The 18,633-nt window shown below is 37.2% G+C and overlaps 1 protein-coding gene and 1 long non-coding RNA gene across 2 annotated transcripts; one reads left to right on the forward strand and one right to left on the reverse strand.

Moving 5' to 3' along the window:
* Window positions 1-352: 352 nt before the first annotated feature.
* LOC133845073 (uncharacterized) lies at window positions 353-2,246 on the forward strand. The gene is made up of 3 exons (XR_009894687.1): window positions 353-479; window positions 561-1,375; window positions 1,430-2,246. It is a non-coding gene; the product is annotated as an uncharacterized LOC133845073 (long non-coding RNA).
* Window positions 2,247-16,340: 14,094 nt separating this feature from the next.
* On the reverse strand, window positions 16,341-17,429 carry LOC133842926 (cell death protein rpr). Its single transcript, XM_062276232.1, has one exon. It carries the CDS (start codon window positions 17,080-17,082, stop codon window positions 16,879-16,881), a length of 204 nt encoding a protein of 67 aa, XP_062132216.1. The 5' UTR covers window positions 17,083-17,429; the 3' UTR covers window positions 16,341-16,878.
* Window positions 17,430-18,633: the final 1,204 nt, after the last annotated feature.

The following is an 18,633-nucleotide window of genomic DNA, read 5'->3' on the forward strand; positions in this document are numbered from 1 at the left end:
CCTTGTGGCCACTTTTATCGCCAGCCTGTTTAGTAGTCATTCCATTTTGGGCCCAATGACCCTTGTTTTTCTCTCTGAACGGTCAACCCTTTGCCTTAATCTATATAAATTATATGATTTTTGCATTATTTTGGCGTAATGTGCACATTAATGACACACTCGAAATTATGTTGTTAATCGAACGGGGTTGCAATGCAATTTATTGCCTCCTTTTTTTGGTTGACTTTTTATGTTATTTTTGCGTTGCATTTTTATGTGATTTTTGCGTGTCTTGGCAAACATTAATTTTGCTGCCAAAAAAGTGACAGACAGTTGTAGGTTTTATGCGAGCAATTCAATACGAGTCACATTACTGGAATTACATGACCATTGGCACGTGAAATGATATATATTGAAGCCAATCTACGACAGACAACAGCAAAGGGTGGATGTTGGATGATGCTAGAAATCTACTCTTAAATTTTGTCTATTTAATTGTAGTGAGTGATATTCACTTAAATACTTGGAGTTAGTACAAATCAAATCAGGTTTTTATAACATTATTTTCTTGTGCCGCGCAGCAGTGATAAACGAAATAAATCTCCAAGTGTCAAGCTGAGGCACACACATATGTTATCCCCCCTTTCTGAGCCGTAAAAAAAGAGGCTGTAAGATTTACCAAATATTGCACAATGATGGATCATAAATAACTTATGTTTGCACGGCGCGCAGAGCCGACAAGCAATTTGAACACAGCGAGTGACGTAACACACACACTCGAATAGGAGAGAAATTGTCACAGTTCCCCTTTCCCCTCAACTTTCCCTCTGGGTGGACATCAGCAGTGACTACTGCCCCGGCCATTAAGCACAAAAGGATGACCCTTGATGCCGTAAAAAAGAACTGACTCTGGACAATGGTCACTTGATGATGCGGGCGCGTCGACGCCAGCGCTTCATTCGGTTCAATTCTCTATACAATACTCACATCTCGCATCGGGTTTTATTCGCCTGCCTTTTTACGGCACAATGTCCAAATGAACGGAAGCGACTCGTAAAACTAGCGAATTGTGAATTATGTCGCTGACATATAGTCCAGTCCTGTGTGTTCCCGCTGTCGCCAGTCAATAGTTGACAATAAAACTGTAAGAAGAAAAAAACAGACATACACACATAAAAAAATTGAGAAGCGTGGACTTTGGTCAGCTTGCAGAGGGAAGGAAGTGCTATTGAACTCCTGTTTTGCTAGATCAATAAAAGGTGCATTAAACAGGACACTCGGCAAGTAGTCGCATTTGTCGTAAATACATTTTATTGTAAATTGTTTGCAATAAAAAAGAAAAAAAAAGCGGAGTTCGAGGTGTGACTGCTGCATTGAATTGCTGCTTAAAGTAAGCGTAAGTAAATGCCAAAGTAAAAGCCATTAACTGCCATTTAAATATTCATTATAGCTAATGCTGATGTGGCCAAAAGCAAACCGCAAACTACTTTCGAGCGTAAAAGAAAATTCAACCAACAAAAAGTGTACTCTCTTAAAAAGTTCAGAACGAAGAAATAAGCGGCAACGTTAAGGATAAGGCTAAGGCATTGAATATGCACACGCCATAATCACATTAAAACGTAAACGATATGCAAATGGATGCGCTGACAAGGAAGCAGCCAGGACTCAACCAGGACCTCAGTTCATCAAAAATGCGCACATGTAAAAATGTGCAAAACGTAAAGAAAACTGTTTGGAAAAACTAACGTGTGTGTGCTTGATGAAGTTTTCTTTTACGTATAGTCCTGCGGCAGGATGTGTGTATAGCTTAAGAAAACATAATGTGTCGAGTGCGTTTTTCTTTCTTCCGGCGGCTTAGTCACGTCCTCCACTTACAACAGCAATTAGTTGGAGGATGCGAGCAGATACTCATTTTAATTCAATAAAAGTCAAACGAGGCATTTCCTGGCCCGCAAAAACTTTTCGCTGCGGTCTGTTAGCTAAAGTCAATTAAAATTTTGTGAAAGCTGTAAGACAACGCCAGCCAAAAACTTTGTGGCCGAAAACTCTCAAGTCGCATATGTGAACGAAGTCTGTGAACTATCCAAACTTCTGACCCAAAACAATGGAGGAGAACGCATCGAACACGCCTCGCAGCATTTTGGCTTTGGCAAATCCGCATTGAAATGAAGCAATCGCATTGGCACTTCAATTAAATTATCACAACAGGCAACACCCGCAAAAAGGACAATAGAATAGACTCACTCGACTGTCAGCTAAGTGCATTTTCAAATCCAGTGAGATGCCAGTAAACACCTAAGTCATTGTCATTGTAGATGGAAGAAGAACGTTGGCAACGCTTCGCATTGTTTTGGGTCGACTTAAGACTTTGGCAACTTCATTATGCTGTTGGCCATTGCGAAATGACTTTTCAATGCGGTGGCAAAAACGAAACAGAGACAATTTCATATGCAAATGACTCTCGAATGGATTTAATCAACAATTGTTTTGCTCTTGTTGTTGTTGTTTCTGCACACTTTGTGTGCATTATTCTAATGAGATTTTGCCAGGCGGCAGTTTTTATGGCCACACACATTAAACAGAAGTCGGAACTGTAGGTAGACACGGTTAAACGTGCTCTCGTGCCATTGTTGCATTTATTTTGATAACAACTTTTCAAATTAAATGGCCAGACTGGAGATTGCTTCAAAACATTACGCATACGACATGTAACACGCTCGCATAACTAACAGCATTTAACATGACCTTTCTGCTGATGCTGCCGCTGTTGCTGTTGCTGTTGCTGTTGTAGTTGCTTGACCGCAGTAAACGTAATTGTCTGTGGCTCTGCGAGTGGTCAGCCAATAAAAGCAAACTGCTCTCGTGTCCTTCTCCTGTTCAAGTGGTCAGTGGCCGTTAGTTTATCCTGGCCATCAAAATGTTGCGCTCAGTTTGCTCTAAACTTTAAATTTTATATTGTTGCCAGCGCATAAAAAACACGCTCCTTAACATGTTGCTGCAACAATGTTGCCAATGCCTTATTACTCCAGCTTTCCTCATTCTCTTCCTCTGTCAGACTTTGTTTGATTTGCATATGACAAACGGATGAGCTGTTGTACTTGGCTCTGGCATCTTCCATTTGGGTTGTTCATTTTCCTGCAAATGACCGGCAATTATGTTGTCTCTCCTTCTGTGTGTGTTTGCATGTTGCTGATAGCTGTTTGGGGACCGTGTCCAAGCGGTGTTTTGTGCCTGGCAGACATTCAAACATTGCATTCTTATTGACTGTAGTGCCACTTTGGCTTGCAACCCCATCGACAGTAATATTCTCCGCTCCCTTTTTGAATCTCTTTTGAATGTGCTTCAACATTGTTGGACTGGCGTTTATTTGCACTGTGCGGTTGAGCATGCAAAATTAAATTAAAAAGCATTAACGAAGAACTGCAATGGGTTCCATTTCCTCGCATTGCATATGAACACGTTTATGTGGACGGTAGGTGAAAGCTGATAAGGTTGCTTCAAAGTTTAGATGAGTAATGCTAGAAATGCAAATAAATATTCAATTATTTATTCATGCAGGGTTGTATCTATTTGCAATTAACTTTATTTTTTTTAAGTATTTTTAATGAAAATTTGATTAATTTTTTTTTTAATATTATTAGACATAATAAACATAACATAATGTATTTCACTAAATCATAAATGAAGTGATTATTAAAAATTGTATTTATCTTATAATTCTCGTGATCTCACTTTAATTTTATAACAATAATTCTGCATAATTTTGTATACCCGCTATCCATAGGATAGAAGGATATTATAATTTTGGGCCGGAAATAACTTTTGCTTTGACTCAAAATTGTTAGGGGGTATCTCACAGTCAAGCACACTCGATTGTAGATTTCTTACTTGTTATTTCTGTAAGTACAATTATAAATTGAGTGGTATTTATTTTCATTTTTAATCCTATAAGGATTTGAATTATTTATTGTATTATATGAAACAATTTATATAAATTTAAAAGCTTGTGTATATTAATAATCATTGCCTAATTAAAGTTTCTCACTAAACAAAAATATGTTAAACAAAAAGTTGACATTCTTCTGTTGAACTTTCCCAAAATGAAATCATCAACAAGGCGTATAATTGATTTTCTGCCTTCGATGGCCGCTTGAAGGAAGTGAGGGAGAAGCCAAAAACAAATTTGAATAAAAAATCAGCCCCGTGGCATTTGATGCACTGAAGCTTAAACCGAATACTGTGGATTACAAACCAAACCCAAGAATTACACACTTGAGTCCACCAGAGACTAAAAGAAGTGGTCGAAGGGGGGAAGGAAAAGACAAGCGTCGCCTGCAGTGTTTTGTGGCAGGGAGCGTGAAAGGAAATCCGCGCAAAAGGACACTAATATAAATAAAATTTCAATTACTCAACAATTAATTTTCGTCTTGTGCGCAATCGACGAAGCGTTAAAAGAAAAGGACACACACCAGCGTTGTCCTTCTTAAGGACTAGTCAGGCGTATTTACGCTAGATATTTTAAAGATATTCGCCAGTCGAAAAAAGAACGGAACTGCCAGCTGTGCCAACTGAGAAGCTGAAACTTTTCATCGTTGTTCGGCATTTAATTGTAGAACACACAATTAGATGGCAACTTATTTGTTTTCTGATTATGAAGCGTTAAGCAAAACTGTCAACGTGCAACCGAGAAACGCAATTTATTGAGAAACTTTCCAAGTTGGCAGCCGAGACACTCTGACTCCATCTCTTTTGCTGTCCTCCCTTTGGCATCCTGGCAAGGCTAAAAGCTTATCTCTGTGCTTCGTCACTCAAGCAAAACGACGAAGGCAAGAAGTTGATCTTAAGTCGGAGATAGTGTCTCCGGTGTAGCACTCTGATGCCGAACTTCCTTCTCCCCTGCCCCTGCCCGAGTCCTTGTCTAGTCGTCGTCACGCACAAAGGACTACGTCTCAAATTAGCAGAAAAATCTGTTATCCGTTCGTTTGGCTTGGCTTGCGGCGTGTTAATGATTTTTCTCTCTCCGTCTCTTACTCTATTTTTGGAGTTGGGAAAAGTTTTCTTGGCTTACAAATGAAGTGACAGAGCATATTTAAAATTGAACAATTTAATCCGCCGAGACGAGACAGAGACAAGACAGTGAACATAGTCGTAGGAGATAGGAAGTGGAATCCTTGCTTGCCACGTTGTTGACACTGTCGCCTGGCTTGTTTTTCTTGCCTGCAAGGAATACAAGTATATGTGCTAATTAGCAAACAGTCAGCCTGCCAGCCAGGATACAATTTGTGCTTGTGTGTGTGTGTGTGTGTGTAAGGATTGTCTTACTCCTGCCACTGTCTATTGAATCGGTCTCAGTGTCTGTCTCCATCTCTGTCTCAGTTAAACAAATAAGTTTGTGCTGCGTTTGTCCTTCGGCTTTCTGGCTGACGTGTCGCCAGGCTTTTGTCTTATCAGACGCCTCGTCCTGCCCCATTGTCATTTTCCAAGTGGTTGATTGGCACGTAATTTAACTGAGCAGCTTGTTTGCAGGCGTGAGACAATGCCAATGCCATGTGTTTGCTAGAGCACACATAATAAATGTTCTGCATATGCTAATAAAAATAATACATAATACTTCTGTGCTGCGAAATAATAACAATTAAATTGGAATTTATTCATCGTTAATGGTCAACTGACAAATTCCTTTTTACAACTTACGCGCATATATAAATACCAAAATAATCAAACTAAAAGCAATGACCCAACCGCAAACATGTTGATTACATGCACACCTAGTGCATCTAGTTGTGTTTGCCCAAACCCAACAAATACCAGAGAACAAAACCAAAATCGAAACGAATCCTTGCTGAACCGCCAATATCAATGACCAAAATCGAACGCACAAATAACCGCAATGTAACACATTTGCAAATATGGCAAAAAGCCATAAACAAAATATGTGAATGCACTGGAAACGGCGGAACCAACCCAGAAATAACCCAGCTATAGTTGTATTTGGTAGGCGGATGAGGTGGAAGTTGCGCTGCAATTGTTTGCCAAAAACATTTAAACCTTTATTTGAAAATTACACATAAACATATTGCAAATGGTTGAACCCAAAAGCAGCTCTGAAGGGTGCCCGCAACAGCCAGTCAATATTTATATGCTATCTGCAGAAGTATATTGACTATGTCATAAAGAATAGAAATAAGTTTAGTTTAAATAATAAATGGTGACAAACGTCTAATAAGTCTCTATACTTTAAATAAGTTAAAAGCTTATAAATTTTACCTCTGTGGTTTATTTTGCATGTAGTATTATATCAATACAGCCAGACGGCCTCAGTTGCTCTGCCTACATATTGTACTCTAGAATTAATTCGAAGATACAAGTAATAATAAATAAAATATATCAACATACAAAATACAAGTATATTTTTTGTATATTTTCGGAATATTAATTTAATATATTTTAAAAATAATATCGCACTTTTTTCGCGTTCATTAAAAATTGCTGCTTTCTTACTTGATTTATTTCATTTCCTATCTGTATGTATAATGAATAAATAAGTTAAGATTCACTGCACAATTATTGTTTAAATTCATAAAGTTTTTCAAGACGGAGTTTTTTATTTGTGCTCTTTACAGCAGTATGGGAATTATTACACTTGATGCTCGAAGATAACTTTTTAAGCCAATAATTTGCAATTTGCTTAAACTCCTTTCGTTCATTATTCCCCTCCTTACTTTGAGTCTTTACATCAATTACCATTTTAATTCGATGCTTTGAGTAAGACAGAGCAAACCGAATTCGTTATGCGATGCAATGCATTTTATTCTTCTGATTTTTCGGTTGAAGCCGTGTGCGAAATATGTGAAAACATATTTACCAATGCATTTGGAAACATCATTAAGTTGAAAATTGTTGTGCCACACACACGAGAGAGTGCAACGGCCTATGAAGGACCACAATGGGGATTGTTGGGGACTCGATTGCAACTGAGTGCATCACCAGAGAGCGAGGAAGAGATGCAGTTTGGAGTTGGACACACTCACAGTCGGATGGGGGTCAAAGGCAATGAATTTTCATGAATGCAGTCAAGTCTATAAAAATTAATGCCATGGCAGTTGGTTGCAGTTGGCAATGAGAGTGCGTTTTAAATATGAGTTAAAAAGTCTGGAAAATGGTTGAGCAGACTTAACCACTCGAGTTGACTCATGTGATCCCAACCAGATGCAGATACGGGGCTTCATCTGGTGCTTCTGCTTCTGCTGCCGTTGGCTTATCAAATGGTCATTTTTGTTTGCATTTAATTAAAAATCAGACAAAAAGGCAAGGACACGTGTCAATGTGTCACCGGACACGGGGCAAAAAAGGATGCTGAGCGACGGGCGCGATAAATCACGCTAAAAACAAATGCCAAGTAATTTATCAATGTCAACACTTGAGCTAAAGTTTCGACTGCAAATCTAGGAATAAAAATCGGTAGAAAGGATTAAAGCCAATGCATAATTAAACGCCTGCCACGCCCCCTTTGTGTGAGGTGAAAACTTCGTGTGTTTGGGGGAGCGCATTATCAATGTAAATTGTGGCAGCCACGTCTGTTTGCATATCTCAAGACTTTTGCTTCAATTTTCAATTTAATTGTTGCAAGCATGAGGCTTTGGTCATTTGGTCAGCCAAACACACACACACACACACACTAATACACACATGGACATTGCTTGTTTGCTTGTGTATTTGTGTGTTTGTTTTGGGTTTGGGGCAAAGTTCACTAAATTGCATTTCGGCACGCAATTAGTGGTTCATTTGCTGCGTGGCTGAGCCGCCGCCTTATAGATATCTTAGACCATCCTCCTCCTCTTCGATCTCCTGCTCATTCTCATCCCCATTCCTGGACATCCTGCGTTGATGTTTGTCCGGTTTGGTCCTGTTATTTGCTTTGTGTGCAAACTTAATTTCATCTTATTACGGTGCAGAAATTTTGCAATTTCCGCAAAAGGCCAAGCACGAGAAACAAGCTCTGGTCAGTCTGCGTTTGGAATTTGATTCTCGGGCTCTTCTACTGCGTCTTGAACTAGTTTACCTTTTGGCCGGAAATGGAAAATACTTGTTGGCAGTGGCGATGGACAGGCTCAAGTGTTTATCTGGAGTCCTAGGACTTGTAATTAGTTTATGTGGCGACGATTGAAAGCGCAATTCAACTGAGTTATCTTTAAGATAAGCTCATCGCACACATCGTCGAATATTTATACTATATGTTTGAGTAATTGTTGAAGCTATGAAGCTAAAGGCTAGATGAACCTACTCTGTTGATAAATAAATCAAGTCTAGCAAAACACATCTTGGGGATAATAGCACGAAGATATTATATAAAGTTATCTTGATGATAGGATAAGATACTTAGTAGCTACCTTAAATGTTTTAATAAATTTTAGAGTGTATCAATGTAAGGCCAAATAAATCTTCTTTGCTGATCAATAAAGTGAAGCTTATAAGGAGTAATAAAATATTTAACGGATAAAATAAAGGTAGAAAAAGGTTTTTTAGGAGGAAATTTCTAAATAAATTAAACAATAGAAAAGTATTCCAATGATAGTAGAATATTTCTATGCCAATTAATAAAAGATTTTTATTTTATAAGATTTTTTATGTAAGAAATTTGCTCTTCTTTTTCTGTTGCTACCGTTTTTATCACTTACACTTCTAATAAATCTAAATTACCTAATTTATTGCCATTCTCGGTTTGCCTTTTTGCGCTGATAAATTGCAGGACACTCCTAAGTAGCATGTTCGCAATTTCCCACAAAAATATTCCACAGTTTTGCGAATTTTATTTCGCATTCTTTTTGTTTTGACGAGCACACAGAAAACGGAAAACAGAAAGCAGAGCAGCGCATTAAAAAGCTAATTTAATTAAAAGAAAATGCAATCAAAAAGGCCATTCGGTAGCTGTCTCACTTTGAGCGTTGCATTGTCCTCGCTGTGCGTGCCGCTTTGCAATTTTCCTTGACGCGCAGGACATTTTTTATGACCGCAAAACAATGACGAAATGCAACTGCAGCAAAAGTGCACAAAACAGAGACACCAACCAGGATATGCAGGATACGCCGTGCGGTTCCTCGATGCGATGCGATGCGATTTTATGCACATTTATCATAATTTCACACGCAGCCCTCGACGAGGAGTCACAACAAGGACACTTTTTTCATTCAGTTGTTGTTGTGTTAGGTTCTGGGTTGGTAGCGCATAAAAAATATAAATTTAAGTGCAGCTCCTTAGGGGGCGCGGCAAGCGAAGAAGAAGAGGAAGAGGAAGAAATTGCATTTCGCCTTTTTACGACCAAATGACATTTATGACATTCTCTTGCACCGAAAGAGGGCAGAGCGTAGGGAAAACCCCGACACTGTGCAGTGCTCGTAATAACCCATTAAAACTATTCGTAAACACACCTAGCTATAGCTACTGGATATCGCCTGCTGTGTGTGTGTATGTGTGCCTGGACTTATGTAGATCCTGCCAGCAATGGCAGCGGGCAACATGTCAACACTTTACTGTTGCGATTTCCTCTTGGCGCCAACAACAATGTTTGAACTGGTTATTAATATTAATGCGCCCGAACCGTAAACCATAAAAAATGCTGAATGCCATCGTTAATAAGAATAAATACTTACGATTGACAGAGTAGAAGTGACGATGAGATACTCTTTGATTTATTAGTAGAAGATCATGAGAACAAAATTAAATTAAAAATATTCCATGAAAAAGAAAACTTTTTGTAAAATCAAGAACATTTGTCTTAAAAAGTGTGTTCTTAAAATAAGACTACTTTAAGAACAAATTCTTAAACCTAAGAAACCAAAATAAGACCAAAAATACTAGATGTAGATAACAAAATTTGAAAGTCCATCGAAAAGTCAATACTCCCTCCTCTACCTCTTCTTACAGGGTATGCGCATATTGAGCAGAAATAAAGCAGTTAAAAAAGCTAGAAAAAATACTGGCCGTAAAAAATCAAAATAATAAAATTACTTTTTATTTACTTTTGCCGCTATTTCTTTGCTTCACTTTCGCTGAGGGTTCGGGAAATTCTTGCGAGGTATTATCAGACACGTTTTCCGGTAATTGAAGTGTTTGCTTGTTACCCTTGTTTGTTGCCATAGTTTTGTTGTCTCTTCTGTAGCAGCAGCGGCAGCGGCAGCTGCTTCATCCTTGGCACATCTTGGACTCTCATAATTCTACTTGTGACAAATCAACGCCCTCTTGTAGTTAACTTCCTGCTGCGATTCCCCTACTACGTACTTTTTTTACGAGTTCGAGTATGTGTAGTTTTAGTAGTAGTCCTTCTAGTCCTTCCTTTTACTGTTGTTGTTGCTTTATCAAAAGTAATTTCGCTTTTATTTCCTTCGACTATTGCCAGCGATTTCCGTTTTTTTCCGTCAATAATTTCATCTCATTTCATTCTTTGTCATAAAAATGGCCAACAGCTAGCAAAAAAAAACGTTGCAAGTAAAAAAGAAGTTTCTTATCCTTGTTGTTTTTGTTGTGCCATTTGATGCATGCAATATGCACAAAGTTTCCTATTTCAATAAAAAAGAATACGTCGCATTGTGGATATAAATCTATAAGATAAAATCTCAGCTTTCCTATCGTAAAAGTATACTTTTTTTCTCAGGGAAAATAGTTGTTGAATGTTTAACTGACGACAGCTGGACAACAACTTTGTTATAAGAATATGGAACCAAAAAGTTAAATTCTAAGGTAGCTTTAACAAAAATGTGAAATATTATTATTCATATTTGAAATTTATTAAATTGTTAGTTTAAATAATTTATGCAGCTTTTAAGATACTAGAAATTTATTAAATAGAAAATTTAAAATTTAAATGCAAGATGCAAGATGCAAAAAAGTGGGATGTTTATAGAATCTAGACATCAAAAGGTATTTGATATATGAGAATTGAAGAATATATGAATACTCAAGAAAGATAATAATTTTGTAATGCTGCAAATCTTAATTGAACGTCTGAGCTAAAGAAAACAATTGTAATCTTTTATTAGGCCCACATCATAAACGAAGTTTATACAAACCATTTCTCAGCACAGTGAAAAGACTTTCATGTGACTTTCTTAAGATTTTCAGAGAACTGCAACAATGGCATTCAATTAGCACCTACATAAACCGCAATTCTCAACGCTTGCTTAGCATAAACATTTATGATGATGCACGTCAAAGGAAATGGCAAGAAACCCTTGAGAGGAAACACACCACATGAGGGGCCCAAAGTCAAACCACAAAAGCTGTGCACATTACCTGAATGCGATTTCTAGTGTAACGTTTTATTAGCTGACATATTTATGCATATTATTAACATTAAGTTTAATGCACCTTTTTGCATTATTATTGTATTCGCTAGTGAAATTTGCAAACGTCGTTTTTCTCATTTCGCATTTTCGGATTTGATGCAGGGATCATTGTCATCGTTGTTAGAAAGGGACGCGCGCGCCTCCGTGGCTCATTAATTTTTATACACGTTACGTGTGTGTGTGCGCTGTGTTGTGTGTGTGTTGTGTGCCTGACTTTGGTTGCAATAAAAACATATTTTATTAGTTGGCATACAACAGCGCAAAAAGGATGCATACAGCGAACTCCGCGGTACATTGTGTCCTGCGACTTTGACTCACCACCGTTTTTGGGCGAGTGTCCTTGCCCTGATGATGACTTGCTGTCAGCATAAATTCATTATTTATGGTGCAATCAATGCGACCGAGCGTATGTCAAACACATCAAAAATCAACAGCTCATCAGTCGTTGCTATAGGCAAAGTCCTAATGTCATTTAAGGCCACGTTGCGACGCTCTCTTGGCGACTCCTCCGGAAGTTTGTTTATTTTATAGTTTTTGCCGACGTTGCTATTTCGGTGCGAAAATTTGCAAATCCTGCGTTGGCCCCGCGGGTTGTCCTTCCGACAGTTGCGGCTCATGTTTGACGTCACTTCTGGCAAATTTGAATCTCTTTTATGCGACACCTCATAATGGGCGACAGGCGGCGATTGACAATTGACGACTGCTCATATTATTTGTAGATACCCTGTAATGTGGATGAAAATGGGTAGCTCGACTATAAATATGTATTGCTCGATTTAAGTGGACTGTAAATTAAAAGAATAATATTGATCTAGAATCAACTAAAAGTCAGACAAGGAAAAGTATTCGATCGTACATTTGCTAATGGATTTTTCATTTATAAAAAAATATTAGTAATATTTTAAGCAATACTTAAATTTCAATATTTAATGACCAAATTTCTTCTTAAAAGTCTGACATGTTTCGAAAAGTTCGGTCTTAGATTTATGAATAGATTTTTCATTTATAAAAACACTCTCCAATAACAATATTTTCATACAAGCCTAAATTGAAATATTTCATGACCAAATTTCATAAACAAAACTTTAATTTAATTTCAATATCAATTTATGAATATTTTTAAGCAATATTACATTTTCTACATGAAGTGATAAATCAATGAACAAAATCTGTAATTGTCTTTACTACAATCGAAAAGCGCTGAGTACATATAACTTTTTCGAGAATAACTCTTTACAACAAATTACATTTCTATGTTTCAAGTACAGTTGAAAGTTTTAAAGGATATCTCGAAGTCGTTCCCCTCCCAAAACACCCCAATTTTTATTTCCTTCTATTTGTTTTCATTTGCTTTTAGAGGGTGTGGATGTCTTTGTTTGTATTGTGAAATTAATGCATAAATATTTGCAAGTTTGCCATAATTCACTTCGTCGTCGCATCGTCGTCGACGATTTGTCCAGTTGAGAACTTGACACATAATGACTTTAATGCCTTTAAGGACTATTATCTGTGATATGATACGATGAAGTAGCAGCAGTACACACAATAATTAAATGCTCAAGTTTGGCTGCGTGTTCTCATTTAACGCTGCCAGCACAGATGATGAATGGCATAGAGTTTCCGACTTTTCAGGGTTTTCTTTTCCACCCCACAATTAATATGCTCTTAATCAAAGAACTTCAGGGGGCGAGTCGAACAACCCACTTTGCCTGAAACTGGACTGATGAGTTCCATCATCCAAGAGGCAGAAGCATCTTGCGTGATTTGCGCACCTCAAAAGTAACTCCCACTCTCCTCTGTTCATATTCCCTTCGTAATGCGTCATTTTTGGCTTAGGTCTATCAATATCCTGGTTTCTATATGCGGTCACGCATCGTATTCCTCTTGTCATAATTCCGAACTTGAATGTCTCTCCACTGACTTGCCTATTTGTTGTTATTGCTGTTAAATATTCATGCGAATCTGCGCGTTGTCAGCTTCGTTTCTTCGTTATGCTTTTAATGACATTTCAATAATTAATGTATTTTTCTTCCCAATTTTTTCCATTTCCGTTTTCCTGCCTCGTTTTCGGTTTGCCATTGTCGCCGAAGTGTGCGTGTTCTTTCGACATTTTTTTTTTGACTAGACTTTTTGACTACTCTCGCCTATCAGGATCATCAATCAAAAGGGCATTTTTAAATGTTTTGCTTGTCGCGGCTTATAAATGATGCTTGTTAGAAGACGACTATTTTTTTTTTTTGAGGGTTTTTCGATTACTTTTTGGGCGTTTGGTGAACAACATTTTAAATGGCAAATCTTCATCAATTTTAATAAGTCAAAATAAGTCAAGTATGCTAATGTTTTTATTGCACCATTCTTGGGGGATAAAAATCGTAAGAACTAATCAAATAAAGCTCGAAAGGTTTCGTTAGCTTCAATCTAACTTAACTAATCAAATTTTCTCTTGCATTATGCTCCGCACAACTGTCATAATACCCAGAGCATTTTTTCCAATTGACTAAATCAACACCCAAACATACAGTCGTGTCCTTGCTGATCCTGCGCTTAGGACACAACTCATAATTCGTGTAAAAACATTTCTACGCCGTTGCACAACTGAGCTAATGCCATTATCTTGCCATTAGTTGTTGACTGATTTGATTTGATTTAATTTCATTCTTAGCAAAAGCAGGGAAAAAAAGGCAAGAAAAGGATATATGCGCGTGGCAATGGCAAATTTTAAATACTCTTCTTAGGAAATGTATAAATATTATCAAAAAAAATTAATCAGCAAACATTAAAGATAGATATCATTAATTTTTTGCTTATTTTTAGCAGTCTCTATTCCATTTCTCCACTTTTTAAATACAATATATACGGATCATTCCACATTGTTGAAAAGCAAAAGTTGCCAAATGTTCTATACAAACAAATCAAGGAATATAAGCATTAAAATATTTAATATTCAAATCAGTTTCGACTATGACATAAATTGATGTTATTTTGTAGAGCATATAAAAGTCGTTTTATTTTTATTATTTTGTTATTTTATTCTTTTCAGTCTATGTTCCTTTGGGACTTCTCTTTTGTTGATGTTTCGTTTTGGGTCTGCGCAAATTTTTTGCTTCATTTTGCATGAATATTCAGTCCCTTTTCTTGGGTTGCCAATCGAATAATTCGTTTTAGCCAAAAACACAAAATTGGCCGAAATGTCAGAGAATTATTTGAAGATTCGACAAAGATAGAAATCGAAAAATTTTGTCGGCAGCTTTGTCGAACATTTCTTGGAAATTTATATCAATAAACCCGAGAGCGGAGTTTGTTTTGATGCGAGTTCACTTAACTTGGGAAGCAGCATTAGAAACGTTTTGCGAACTAATTAACAGCTTAAGAAGTTTGCCAACAAGTTCTTAGAGTGCTTCTTGCTGACTTGAGTATTAACTGTTTTCTGTCTGTGATTTTTACAGCTTTTACTTACAAATCGCTCGACGCGAAACAAAAAGTGTTTTTATTGCATTGTGGCCCAACAAGTTGTCGAGCAGCGCGAAAACATAATCATAAACTTGTCTCAATTATTTTTCATATGCCACGCCCCTTGTTCGCCACCCACTAACCGCTGTGGAGCATTTAGCCAACTTTTATCTGTTGAACGTTAATTAGTTTTGTTTGGTAAAGTGAAATTTTTGATTTTTTCCCCGAGCACACAGAAACTTTTTATTAAGTTTTTCGTCCAAAAATGTTTGCCAATCAAAATGAATTGAACACAAGACGCTCACAGAACGCAAAAAGTCCTGCACAGGATACATGCAGCAGGATGCAATGCGTCTGATTGCAGCTGCATAAGTGCAAAAGTTTAATTAAATGACGGCGGCTGATTCCGTCGATGGAAAGTGGGAAACTTTGTGCCCCGAGAGCAAATGGCGCTTATGATGAGCCCCCTTGGAAATGTGAGCGTTGATTTTCCATAAGGTTTTTCGCGCTGCACTTTGCAAAAATTAACTTAAGAATGCAAATTGTTTTGTTAGCACCTCATTTTTTGACATTACCATCTGGGGGCTGCAGCTGAAAACAGCAGCAGTCGAGTCTAGATTTTTGCATAATTGAATTTGCTACTTTCATTTTGGGAGCGCGAAAAATTCTTTTTGTTAATTTGATAAGTCCGTCGCTATTGCTATTCGTGTGGAAAAATGTTCACAAGAGTTGAAAAACTAACATCTGAAATTTAAATACATATACATAAACACTCATGTAAACTATTTCGATCCTCATCATCTATAATAAATACCTTTCATGTTTGAATAATTAATAATAAATTGACAAACATTTTAATGGATACTCATGAGATTAGGTGTATGAAAGTCTCCGAATGTGATTTCTATTTTTCATAAAGGCTCAATATAATAATTAACTGATTTCATTTCATTTTATTATTACCTTAATATTTATATGAAAATCATTACATTAAAGAAACAAATGAAATTTATTTGCCTATTGAAAACAAGATTTTTAATTGACCCATAATCTTAACTATTATGAATTTTTACTTGAAATGATTATCTGAAAGTTTGTTGTATGAATTGTGCCTCAAAAAGGTAAAATCCTAATAAGAATTAAGAATCTTTATTCTAACCTAATTTAATATAAAATACAATCAAATTAATTTAGCTAACGCTGAAAAATATATTATTTTATTTAATTTACATATTATATAGAACAACATCGTGTTGAGATGTCAGCAACAAACTGAAATGGTATAATCTCAATGTGATCGAAAGCCGTCGGCACTTGGCATTTCAGCAGCGTCGAGAATTTTTCTTTGTTCCCAAAGATTAAAATGTATTGTGTCGGCTGAACAATGTCTAGATATAAATTTAAAGAAATGCAAATATGTATATATTTCTGTTTAATTTATGTATCTTCCGATTTAAAGTGATTTATTTATTTCCGATATTGACAAATGTATTTTATGGCTTCCAAAATTTCCTGAAACGACGTCATCAATTCCCTCCCAAGAAATAAGAGAAATGAATTTCGTTTTCGTTTTCTTTTTATTTTGTTTTTTTGTTTGACAAAAAATTGATGCAATTTTTAGCAAACCTTATAAATAATTATATCGGGATTCTGTATAATCTCTTTGTCAGCTTTTACAAAAATTTTCTCGCTTACAAAAAAAACTTACAAACTAATACATAAGTGTTTCGATAATAAGATTTAAATATACATACATATATCAAAAATCAAATATTGCTAAATCGAAGCTATATGTTCTTGATGTCATCGATGCTCTTCTTGTTGCTGGGTAGAAACAAAACCATTATCACAATCGCTTTGATGAGTAAACTTAAGAGGGGTTGTTTGTTGTAATTTTGGAAAAATGATTTAAGGAAAATCATAAAGACTTCAGTTCTTCTTCTGCCGTCGGTGAAGTACTCCGACGGCAACTTGTTGTTCCTTGTGCTTGTACTGAGTGTTGACTGTAGTAGTTGTTGTTCCAGTTGTAGTTGTAGTTGTGGTTGCCGTAGTAGTAGTAGTAGATTGTAGTAAATGTTTGTGGTTTACTCAAGGCTGCGTTTCTGTTTTATTGCGATGGTTTGCGCCACTTGCCGCACTTGCGTCCCGCTCGCTGCAGGCACTGACTTGCCGTCGAATCCATCATCTGGCGAATGGTGTTCAGCACCATTGTGGCCATTTGCCAGTGACGTAGGCGCAACAGCTGCTGCTCCTGCTCTTCAGCCTTGCGCAGCAACGTTGCCTGGTCGGGTATGTAGAAGGCCACAGCCATTGTCAAGATCGGAGATGTGATGAATTTGTTGGTGTTGTTGTTGTTGTTGTTGATGCTATCAAAGGAAACTTGTTCCTTTGTTTCCAATTGCACAATTGTTTGTAATTATTAATGTATGTCTTTCTTCTGCAGATGACTCAAGACTTTCTCTTTGCAGATTCGCACGTCAACGCACACAATGAATAAATTAACTACACAAATTCTTTGTTGTTGTTATTACTGCTGCTGCTGCCGTTTACGCACACGTCAAATATGCGGCAATTTGGGTTCGTTCACTTTGTTCTGGTTTGCTGCTCTGTTTGGTTGCGCACGTCCGCACGCTTCGTTGGCTTACTTCAAACTGTATGCCGTGAGCGAGCTGTGCGCGCTTTTATACCTCCGCACTCAGCTCTCGCACTAGTTGCTCTGGCTCTCTCTCCTGCGCTTGCTCTCGTTCTCGCTCGCGGTTGCTGCTACTGCTGCTTCTGCTGCTGCTGCTGAGCTAACTCTCAGCGCGCGTTGTTTTGTGTGTTTGCTGTCGCTGTCTCGCTCTGCTCTTGTGTGCTCAGCGTAGGCCTCAGTTGCTGTCGCTGCTGCTCTCGTTGGCGCTCGCTGTGCTTCAATTTTTTGTTTTGGTATTTTTGTTGACATCGCTTCATTCGTATTTTTATTTTGAGTGGCCGCCACCAAAAAAATTTTGTATTGTTGTTGCCAGGCGGCTCTGCCACCTTGCGCTTGTTACCAAGTGTGTTCGAGTGTGTGTGGGAGGGTGCTTTTTTTGTTAGTGTGTGCGTGTGTGTGTGTGTTGTAAGGCGTCGCCTTTGTTGTAACTGTATGTGGCGAGAAGTACAGTTAGCATATTAATTGTATTAAATCGTCGTCGCATGACAAACGCCTGTCTGGCAGCAAAAAGGGAGCAAAAACTCATCTTGAAATATCGGCAAGTGGGCAAAGTTGAGTTCTCATTATGAATACACAGAAACCTATATGTATTCGATTCAACAACAAGTACAATAATTATATTATTGCATATATAGAATTTGTATCAGGTTCTCGATTTTTATTTTATTTGACGAGCCTTTCAGCGATTTCTTTATCAGCACATTTTTTGCATGTTTTACAAGTGTTTCCCACCCATTGCTTCCGACTAGAAAGACGCATTTAAGTAATTGATGTCTGTCATAAATGCATTCTATACGAATACGTAATTTTCTTATTTTTTTTTCAATTCTCTGTCAACAAAAGGCTCGTCCACTTATTGTGTGCATCTATAGATTTTTTATTTTGTTCGCAATTTGCATGAATCTGAGCGGAACGGATCGAAAACGATATCGTTACTAAACGAACATGGAATATTTGGGAGCTTCCCCAATTTAATATAATATTAATTGCACTAAATTTCAGTACATTGACATGCAAAATGTGTAATTATTTCATTCATAATTCTTAATCTTGCATTAATCATAGGTTGTGGGTTTTACGGCGTATAACTTTATATTTAACCTCAACTATTTTAAGGAGTAGGAAGTATGACTTATTAAGCCTTAAAAGGAGTTTCTAATTAGTCAGAGA

This window comes from Drosophila sulfurigaster, chromosome 3 (genome assembly GCF_023558435.1).
Source record: "Drosophila sulfurigaster albostrigata strain 15112-1811.04 chromosome 3, ASM2355843v2, whole genome shotgun sequence".
Taxonomy (NCBI): domain Eukaryota; kingdom Metazoa; phylum Arthropoda; class Insecta; order Diptera; family Drosophilidae; genus Drosophila; species Drosophila sulfurigaster.